This window comes from Oryzias latipes, chromosome 9, assembly GCF_002234675.1.
Source record: "Oryzias latipes chromosome 9, ASM223467v1".
NCBI classification, from domain to species: Eukaryota; Metazoa; Chordata; class Actinopteri; order Beloniformes; family Adrianichthyidae; genus Oryzias; species Oryzias latipes.
The window spans coordinates 8,823,747-8,834,900 of NC_019867.2; the positions used below are offsets into that span (position 1 = coordinate 8,823,747).

General features: G+C 37.9%; 1 protein-coding gene across 1 annotated transcript in view; it reads right to left on the bottom strand.

Annotated features, from left to right (window-relative positions):
- ipo11 (importin 11) overlaps positions 1-9,353 on the bottom strand; it is a 136,005-nt gene extending 126,652 nt beyond the window's left edge. Inside the window, exons 1-2 of the mRNA XM_023958341.1 lie at positions 9,221-9,353; positions 5,069-5,218 (exon numbers count right to left, since the gene is read on the bottom strand). Coding sequence (XP_023814109.1) covers positions 5,069-5,206 — 138 coding nt within the window. The 5' untranslated portion in view covers positions 5,207-5,218; positions 9,221-9,353. The remainder of the gene's footprint in view (positions 1-5,068; positions 5,219-9,220) is intronic.
- Positions 9,354-11,154: the final 1,801 nt, after the last annotated feature.

Here is an 11,154-nt window from a genome sequence, read left to right on the forward strand (position 1 = left end):
TGTGGTTGTTGTGGAGCAGGAAGTAGCAGAGATTGGAAAGGATGAGGTTAGGAAGGCTCTGAAAAGGATGAAGAGCGGAAAGGCTGTTGGTCCTGATGACCTACCTGTGGAGGTATGGAAGTGCTTAGGAGAGACAGCAGTGGAATTTCTAACAAGGTTGTTCAATAGGATTTTAGAGAGTGAGAAGATGCCTGAGGAATGGAGGAGAAGCGTCCTGGTTCCGATCTTTAAGAACAAGGGTGACACGCAGAACTGCAGCAACTATAGAGGAATAAAGTTGATGAGCCACACAATGAAGCTGTGGGAAAGAGTAGTGGAAGCCAGGCTTAGGAAGAAGGTGGAGATCTGTGAGCAGCAGTATGGTTTCATGCCCCGTAAGAGCACCACTGATGCCATTTTTGCTTTGAGAATGTTGATGGAAAAGTACAGAGATGGTCAGAAGGAGCTGCATTGTGTGTTCGTAGATTTAGAGAAGGCGTATGACAGGGTGCCGAGGGAGGAGCTGTGGTACTGTATGAGGTCGTCTGGAGTGGCAGAGAAGTATGTCAGAGTAGTTCAGGACATGTATGAGAGAAGTATGACGGTGGTGAGATGTGCTGTAGGTCAGACAGAGGAGTTCAAGGTGGAGGTGGGACTACACCAAGGATCAGCTTTGAGTCCCTTTTTGTTTGCTATGCTGATGGACAGGCTGACAGACGAGGTAAGACAGGAATCTCCCTGGACAATGATGTTTGCGGATGACATTGTAATTTGCAGTGAGAGTAGAGAGCAGGTGGAGGAACAGCTAGAGAGGTGGAGGTTTGCTCTGGAAAGAAGAGGCATGAAGGTCAGTCGTAGTAAGACAGAATACATGTGTCTGAACGAGAGGGATCAAGGTAGAAGCGTTAGGTTACAGGGAGCTGAGGTGAAGAAGGTGCAGGAGTTTAAGTACTTGGGGTCAACAGTTCAGTGTGATGGGGAGTGTGGAAAAGAGGTGAAGAGGCGAGTGCAGGCAGGTTGGAGCGGTTGGAGGAAAGTGTCAGGAGTGTTGTGTGACAGAAGAGTGTCAGCAAGACTCAAAGGAAAGGTGTACAAGACAGTGGTGAGACCAGCTCTGCTCTATGGGTTAGAGACGGTAGCAGTGAGACAGAGACAAGAGGCTGAGATGGAGGTAGCGGAGATGAAGATGTTGAGGTTCTCCTTAGGAGTGACCAGGTTAGACAGGATAAGGAACGAGTACATCAGAGGGACGGCTCATGTTGCCTGTGTTAGCGACAAAGTCAGAGAAGCCAGACTGAGATGGTTTGGACATGTTCAGAGGAGGGATAGTGGATATATTGGTAGAAGGATGTTGGAGATGGAGCTGCCTGGCCGGAGGGCAAGAGGACGGCCAAAGAGGAGATATATGGATGTCTTAACAGAGGACATGAAGTTGGCTAACGTTAGAGTAGAAGATGTTCATGATAGAGTGAGGTGGAAAAGGATGATTCGCTGTGGCGACCCCTGATGGGAAAAGCCGAAAGAGAAAGAAGAAGAACTATCTCTGCTGAGAAAGTAGTTGTGTGTGTGTGTGTGTGTGTGTGTTAGCCTGGGGGCGGTGCCAGCAGCGCAGACTTTTCTTGGAAGGGGCTGTTCTCAATGTCAGCTCGGGAAGACCCGCTCGTTTTTGTGGGTTGGAAAGGGGCTAATGCTCAGAGTGCAGGTTTTTAGAGGAATACTCAGAAATGCGTTAAATGGATCAAAATACCGCTTTGGGGTTTCTGTTCATGAGTAACTGATATTATAATACATTTAAAAGCTAAAAAAATGTTGTGGGTATAAGCCCTTTATGGGCTCATGGAGTGATCTATATCCTTGATATTATCTGTGGGCCACCTGCGTTTGCTGTACAGGTTTGACCATTATTTGCCCACAGTCAGCCCGTATCCACCGGTAAGGGCAGTTGTGACTAAGGCAAAAAGTATCGTAAAATCCCAAATCGCTGCAGAAAAACAGGTACAGAGCAAAATGTTGAGGAGAAAAAAAATCTTCAAACATAGTCAAACAAAAAGTGAAGAAGCTTGACATGTTTGAAGGTTGCCTGGAAAAACTGGACGTGAACTTCGGCTCCCTGTGGCCTGCAGTGACTTTTTCTCACACAAGCACAAAGCCAAGAAGTTCTTCAAAGACGCTTTCTCCTCAACCAGAAATCCTCTGGAGAGGCAGCTGCGCGGCGTGCACTAGAGGCATGCCGAGCATATGGTCCAGAAACTGTAGTGTTGTTAACAAGTATGAGACTCCTCACTTAAGTCACAGTGACGTTTATGTTCCCAGCATGTTGACAAGCCTGAAACATCTGAAAACAACAAGAAAACAAGACGCAGGCAGGCAGTACGACAGTGTTAAAAGTATATTTTGAAGAGTCTGGACTATAATGTGATGTACTAACTATACACACCACAAAGATGCACTGGTAAGTGCCTGCTAGGAGAACTTTGACAAATAACCTCTTGTGTTTCTTTGTTTTTTAGCTAGTTTTTGTACATGCAGCACAAGCAAATTACTCGAGTGAACACATGAGAATGTCGGCGACATTACCGTTGATTATGATGTCAAAGATGATATAAACTCAGTTTTATTTGAATTCAAAAGAACCAACGTTCAAGGTGCTACAAAATATCAAACCAAGAAAAACATTTAAAAATTTAGCTTTGATTCCATTTGAATAATTGGAGCATAGTATCATCGAGTTCACTCCAAGTTTTTCTAGCATATTTTCCCTGTGGTCTATATAGGTGACCAATCTTTGCTTGAATCATCCATACAGATGACGCGTTTGGTGGAGTGACTGTAGAAATGACTGGACGGATGAATAAATAGGAAACACCAGCCAAATCAGAACAGCGTATTGTGTGTAGACCTCCTCCTCCTCCTCCTCCTCCTCCTGGCTTTAATAGTCTCTTTGACTCACTCAGCTATATAGAAAGGAGAAGATCGTTTTGCCTCTGGTTTCTGTAAATTATTGAGCAGATAGTAGTGTGGAGCAAGTCCTACTTTGAAAAAAAAACAAAAAACACTGCTCCCAAATTACCATTTTGATGGTGCAGATCCACAACACATTTTCTTTTCCATTGCCGCTCTCAAAGGCAATCCTAAACACAGTAAATGTATGAAATTACACTAAAGGCAGGGGTTAGTGTGTGTGTGATCATTCTTTTGTATTAAAAAGGGTGGAAAAATGTGAAGAAATGATAAGTAGCTAAACAAAAAAAAACTCCTTCTGCAAAGCTTGTGTATGTATTTATATGGACGAATACTTTTTTGTGCTTTCCTAACACATTCTTACATTTGATGTCTTTACTTTTATACGCACAAAGTTGAAATTTCTGTACATTCATGCCCCGACACAGAAACACATCTGCCTGAAAACACACGTCCGCTTTTCAAACAGCTGTTCCTGTTCAAAGATTAAGCAATTAGCCAGACAAATGATACGATGCAGCAGCTACTGATCTCCTCTCCAAGAACTGAATGCTTGGAAATGTGCCATTAATATGTACGTTCACTCAAGCAAGATTATGAGCATTACTGTATGTGATTTTTCACTCCAAGTACCACTAACAAACATTTTTTTTCACCTACTAAATGTCTTTGGACTTCTTTACATAAATTGCAGAGCTGAGTCAGAAATGTATTTTATTTAAAAACCCTCTCCAATGAAAATTGTGTTTTTCTGTGTTTTTTTTAACATGTTCTTGTGGCACTTTTCTGATAGTGGAGGACATATATTACAATCAGCAAGCCACAAGCTCCCAACTGGCATGCGTTCCGATGTGTCCACCAACAAATCCATCCATTAACTTCTTTGTGGAGCTGGCTCAAAACTGTACAGCTGGATAGGGAAAGCAATATTGCTCGCCATTTTTTGTTGCACCAATGTTGGCTTGAGGTTGCGAGTGGCTGTAAGATGGTGGGAGAGTGTAAACAAAGGGATCATGGGAAATTAGTGCACGCATACTCCCTGCTAACAGTCCTGCCAACATCTCAGAAGTGCGTTTCTGATGAACTACAGCCGCTCTGCAGAAACTATGCTCCAGAAAACGACAAACGATTTTTTATTTTGGCTAAAAACGGCATAATCATAATTAAAAGATCACCAAGAATGCTACTACAATAGATCAAAAAATGATTGCAGTAGGATTTTAAGTGAGGTCAGTAAACAGGTATTCATGCTAAAACGTGAAATGAATGAGTTTTGAGGTTTGCTGTCCAACATTTTATTCTTTTAATGGAAAATATTCAGAACAATTCTGCAAACTGGCTTTTATGAAATAAGATAGGATGACTAACCAACATATTTTTTTAACATTTGAAACAAGTGTAGCTTTCATGATTAATTATTGTATGACAAAAAAACAATAGATAAACTAATAAAAGACCTGGGACCTGTCTCTTTATCTACATAATTTGCTCTTTTACAACAAATTTGTCATTAAAGTCTCACTCTGATAATCTTTTGATCCATTTTATCTCTTTTTCAAAGCCTTCCTAGTAGTCTCTTAATTATAATTCTGCCGTTTTTAGCCAAAATTAAATATAGAATATAGTTTCTGCAGAGCGGCAGTAGCTCATTAGAAATTGCTCTGTGCTAACAGCAGCACTGTTGGCACAGAGCAACCCTGCCCCCATTTCCCATCATCCATCTGTTTACATGCTCTTCCACAAGTTTATAGGCCCTCCAAACCCAAATCAAACATTACTGGTGGCGAGTAATATTTGAGCTATCAAGCCCCTCCCATGTCACACTACAACTTTTATTCCAACATTTTCTCATCTGCCCCCATACAAAACGATTTGAATCAAGGAATACTCAGTCAAGCAATATTAAGCTTAATTTTCTTTACACCTCTCCTCCATAATCAGGAAAATCCCACAAGAACACGTTAAAAACATAAAACAATTTTTTGAAGTGGAAGTGGGTCTTTAAAAAAGTTAGAATTTAACTTTATTTCCAAAAACCTCATTCATCAAAGTCTGCATTCAGGGGATTATACCCCCTCCCCCCGTAGGTTTTGACTATGATTGATGTTTCTGTCGTTACCCGCCTTACCAGAAGGACCGAGTAGAAGCCCGACTGAGTCTCCCACTGCCGAAGCTGCTCCTCTGCGGGCTTCAGCACAGCTGTGTCCTGACTGGTAGCCTGGGTTAAGGCCTGCAGCACCACTGAACTGGCACTGTCTATATCCATGGCAGGATATATCTACAGTGACATGCACAGTGGGTCGGAGACGAGAAAGAAAAAAAGAAAAACAGAATATCATTTTTCCAATCAAGAAAAGTTCTTGTTCAAAAACAAACCCAGAAGAGTTCTGGCGTATGGAAAAAGTACAGCAGAGAGAACATCAAGAGGACCCTGAAGAAGTAAATCTACAAACATACGAGGGAGAAAAATAACTGAGTGCATCATTTCCACGACTTTGTATTACAGATCAGGCAGAGATGAAATCACAGTTTGACACAGTACGAAAGAATCCGTGTTGTGGGTAAAGGAAGCACATCTTATAGAAACACCTGAAGTAATCTTTGCCTTGCAAAGAGCTGCTCCTCGTCCCAGATATTCACACATCCCAACTTCACTCAAAGGTGCTTTTCAATCTCAAAGGACAAAACTGACGAATCTGAGGCCACATCCACCAAAAGTGTTTCACTTACAGAGATGACGCCAGTGTCAAAGTAAAACTCTGATCATAATTGCTCATCTCCAGGGGGGGAAATGATTTGGGTTTCTTTTTCTACGCATATGAATATAAGTATAGATTAATACTCATAGGAAATGTTGCTGCTAAAGCCTCTGTGCTTATGGCAACAATATTAAGCAACACTGCCATCTAGAGACCAAAAATAAGCATTTCAGCACCACAAAATGCAGACTAGTTTTAACCCTTGTGCTATCCTAGGCACTTTAACATTGGGAGTGGGGTCATCTAGACCCACTAGACAGTGGTCTGAACCTATTTTCTTCAATGATTTGTGATCTTCACTGGTGTCCATGGATTCCATGAAATCTTTCCACCTTTGTCATGGTAGGGAGAACACGTCAATGCAAGGGTGGGGTCATCTAAGATAGCACAAGGGTTAAAGCTGTCTAGAAGAGAGAGGTCCTTCCACCATGACACAGCCACCTGTCTGAGCCAGGACGCTTGTGGATCATTTCTTTAACATCAATCACCTTCTAATCCTCCCTGGATCAATAAAGAAAAGTCGTTCCCCGATAGCTGTGGTGGACGGTCATTCTACAAAGAGAGTACATCGGATTATGTCACCAAATTGCCCCCCTGCATGTCAAAGATAACGCCCATAGTTCTATTTTATTTTTGATTGCATAATCCTGTCATGATTCTGTGGGTTTTCACTCAATATTTTAAGGAAAAAAAGAAAACCAAATCTTTCATTTGGATCAAAACATTAACACTAAATTAACATCATATGTATCCAAAACCAGTTTGCTGTCATTAGACCGTTTTACAAAACTAGGGATGAAAGCTGAACAACATAGAAACTTTATTCAATAAAAAATCATTACATTTCAGATTACAGGCAAACAAACAAAAAAAAGCATTTTTTTTCTTTAAAAATATATACACAGGGTTTAAAGACAACTGGTAAGTCAATGTTACAATGTTCCTAATTTTAAACAATAGAATACAAACATAAATTTTATTTATTGATTACGTTTATGCCTTACGTAGAAGACATTCTTCAAAACGGAATAGATAATCTGCTTTACTAAAACCTGCTCTCTCTGTCTTTACCATACTTTATATAAAAGCTTAGCACTAACTTGATGAATACCTACAATTAACCAATGAAAGGCATTACATTTCTACAAAGACAAACAAATAAAAAATGTCTTCAACATCACTTTTATTGTTGGTACTCAACAGATCATGGGGTCCTAAAAACGCTGTCATTCTACTCTGCCTTTGAAATCAGTTCATAAATATAAAGTCTACAGTTTTTTTTATCCTTTTATCAACAACAAAGCCCCCATACATCAAACTAGAGGGAATATATTCACCACAGAAGATGCTTCAATGTGTTTTCTCTACAGCAGGAGCTGGAAAACAACCCTATGGCAAAATATTGCCTCTCTGTGAGGCATCACTGGCACAGAATATGTCGAGTTTAAGCAATAGAAAATATATTTCAAGTCTACATTTGTCTACTACCTTTACTAAATGTGAACACTGAAGACACAAATGACAGACCTCCATCGATTCATTGGTGTTAAACCCGAAAGAACTCAAAGTGACATAAGTGAATCAGAAAAAAAACCACAACTGTGTTATGTGATACTCGGTTATCACTACATCCCACATCCTTTTTATTTTAAGAAGAAATGGTTCTTATTAGTTAACTTAACAGCCCCTCCAACAATATATTTTCAGAGTTCAGACTCACTTTGGTTTCTACATTTTTTATGTCATTCAAACAATTGTCCTGCATTTGCTCAGTTACGCAAATCACAACACTGAATATCAGGAGATTCGATTTTAGAGATTTTTCACTTTTTTTTTTTTTTTCATAAAGCGGTCAGTATAAACAGCATTTAGAGGAATATTTATTTCACATTAGATTTTTTTTCCCCATCTAGGTTTTAAAAACCTCATACAAGCTGTCAAGAATGGTGGAGAGAGAAGCGTGATTTGAGTTTCTATTTCAGCATCAAAAATGTTGCAAGTTATTCTGCACATCTCTTAATCTGAAAGATATCATTGTACTAAAAGAGGGACTTTGACAGAAGAAAGTTAAAATCCACATAAGGAAGATGAAAATGTTTTACCACTGAAAGAAATCCTCTCAGATGAAACAAAAATCAGCTTCTACTGACAGATGTTAAGAAGCGTTTTTTGCTCAAATTCATGAGATATTCATGTTGTGTTTCTACAACAGAAACCGTCTCAGTTACTATGAAGTACTCAAAATATTGATGTGATTTTGCATTGGTAACTGGACCTGGTATTTCCCTAATCTTGACCATTCAAAACATGCTCCAGAGTGCTGATAAACTGAAATAGGTGCCGAGTTTTAATCAGAAAAGGCAAACATAAGGATGAGGAAAAAGACAGGAGGAGATGGATTACTGGTCTGCTGTTGCTTTAACACTAAAACAGACTTTGATTTGGTGTAAGAAGACTTTTATCAGCCTAAATTTTAATTTCTAAACTAATCTGGAAAATGGTGAGTTCATAAAAACCATTTAGGAGGGAACCACATTAGCTTACTACATTGTGTGTATTTATGAATGAGTATATCTGTTAGTTTTGTGAGTTCTTAGTTGCTATGAAAATGAGAAGAATCCATAGAAGAAACAGAGTTTTAGCAGTTTTAGAATAAAGTTAAACTGTTTTACCTCTCAATTTTCATGAATAAATCAGTATTTGGGAGGCCATTCAAACTATTGTGCTCTTACAATCCATTTTAAACTATAAGAACATACAAATTATTATTAAACTTTTCTTTAAGTTTATTTATGACAAAGAAAACCTGAGTAGAAACAACTAAGATTACAACAGCATGTTGTAAATAATTAAACTACTTTTTAACATAACAATGAACGGTAACCTTTAAGCTCAGAAAGTGGCGGTGAAATGGCATCTCCATCCAGTTTCTGATTTTTTTACCCAGCAGCCCAATTGATTTTCCTATTTCAGCCCATGACAGGGAAATGCTAACATCAGAGGGTTTTGGGAGCAAAAACCACATTTTTGTCAAGTTTGTCATTTTGTAATGCAGACAATCTGAATCCTGACAGCTGCAGCTCTCGTTTCGAACACGCCTGCCTCTGTAAAAAAAACAAATCAATATCTTTTTTGTTTGTTTTTAACGTCCAGCCTTCAGTTTAAGGAGGACTTTTTTAATAACATTATGTGAAGTCAAAACAAGCTCACGTCAGACGTCACACTGGGGCATCAATTTTCAACTGCTCTAAATCACAGCGACATGTTTTTATTTTAACTTCAACTTATTTATGTTCTGTTTGTATCGCTGTCTGTGCATATTGTTAACTGTGCATGTATTATTATAAGGAGGAAAACCTTGTTCCAGACAAAATAATATCATAAACATCGCGGCTAACTTTAGCCAGCCTTCAAGCTAAACTTCTTCAATCCCTAACCAAAGGCCATCTACGTCACTGATATGAAATTACCTCTGCGGACACATAAAGAAATATTGGAAAACTGCACAAATCAGAACTCACCAAAACAAAATGCAGATAGAAAAAGAATATGAGCCCGGGACAGTGGCTGCTGAAGCTCTGCCAAAGGTAAAGTAATGGGAGACTGAAACACACGCTGGTGGGAATGGCGCGGGCAACACAGAAAACGCACAATGATGACGTAAGCGCTTGTGACGGACTGCGCCAGGGATGAGTGAAGCTTTAATTGTAACATTGTTATAAATATCAAACAAATCCTCACATATTTCAATTCTGATGATAAAAAAGTAGAGTATAGTATTAATTTGTTACTTCTCCAATCTAAAATTGACATACACAAGTGCAGAATAATTAAAAAAAAACTCCCAAGTTTACTGTATTTAAGATGAAGATGCTTCAGTTTTATGAATACATTAAAAAAAACTAACACACCCAAAGCAAGTAACAATGGAACAATTTGTGCTTTTTTGTTTGATATGTAATCCCTTCCTCTAAGAAAACTTTGTATTGTAAACATTATTTATTTTTGTATTCTCTTTTATATATTTTCAGATCCTTTATTTTCTTAGCAGCAAATTCTATTTTTGATATATTTCTGCTATGTCTATTACTTGATGTGGTTGAATAAGTTTGGAATGATGGCAATGACTGTTGCTGCTGATGATCTGTTTGATTCGTTGATGTTGTGTTTTGTACTTTAATAATATGTTCAATAAAGCTGGAGGGGGACATCCAAAAAAAGGGATGAATGAAGCTAAATCCTGCTAAAATAATCTTTGTTACACAGTTGTTTTTATTATTACCAAAATTCCATATTCATAAAGCCAAATGGTGTAACTCCAAACCTAAATTACAGCATTTTTGAATGAATTCAATCAGTACAGTAACATTATAAAACAACTTAAAAAACAAAAGGCAATTCTAACTAATTTGATTTTTTTAAATCAAAAATTTATTAAACTTCAAATGTTATTGAATTTATGTTTGTCCTACTGGGAGATATATATATATATATATATATATATATATATATATATATATATATATATATATATATATATATATATATATATATATATATATATATATATATATATATATATATATATATATATATATATTCATTTATAAAATGTTGTTTATGTTCTTTTTTCCAATGTGTACACATTCAGATCCCCTTAGACATTCACTATGTTGTTGTATGTTTTTGTCAATAAAGTCTGGGGAAAAAATCACACTAAAATGAAAACTGTACATAAGGGTGAATGAATAAATCCTTTATTTATGCAATATTGTAAAGTAGCAAACTTTAATTTATTTAATAAATTCATATCCACTGCTCTTTTAAGCTAACAAACCTAAATTTGTAGTACTGTTGCTCAAACCGTGCCCCTCCTCTGCTTAAGGAAGGGACCAAACACTGCTAGAAAGGGGGGGGTGGGGTCGTGAGACTGCTTGATACCACCTGATAATACCACCTTTTAGGTCAAAATCAGTGGAAACAATATTTTGGCACAAAAGAAGAACTGAATCTCATTAGAGATTGTTAAATGATTCATTATTAAGCTTTTGATTCCAGTAACAAAAGTGCATACTGATTTTCATCAGAAAAAAGAGATTCAGAATGAAATCTTTCCACCTTTTAATTTCAAACACCTTTTCTTTTACATCAACGAAAAGTCTTGGATAAAAAAAAAAAAAACTCACAACACTGCTGCCGGAACACACAAGAAGAAAATGTGATTTTCTAACTGTTTTAACCCGCTGCCATGCACAAGTGTGAGGCAGTCATAGCCTTGTTTCAGACAGTCACAGCTAATTAATAAGACATTCATGCAACACATCAACAATGAAAAGAACCCTGAGGGTTTGAAACATCTGGCTCATTGTACAACTTCTAAACCATGCTATACATATTTCAAGTGGCCTGTGAATGCAAGTTTGAACAGTAAGAGGACTTAATAAAATTGTTTGTG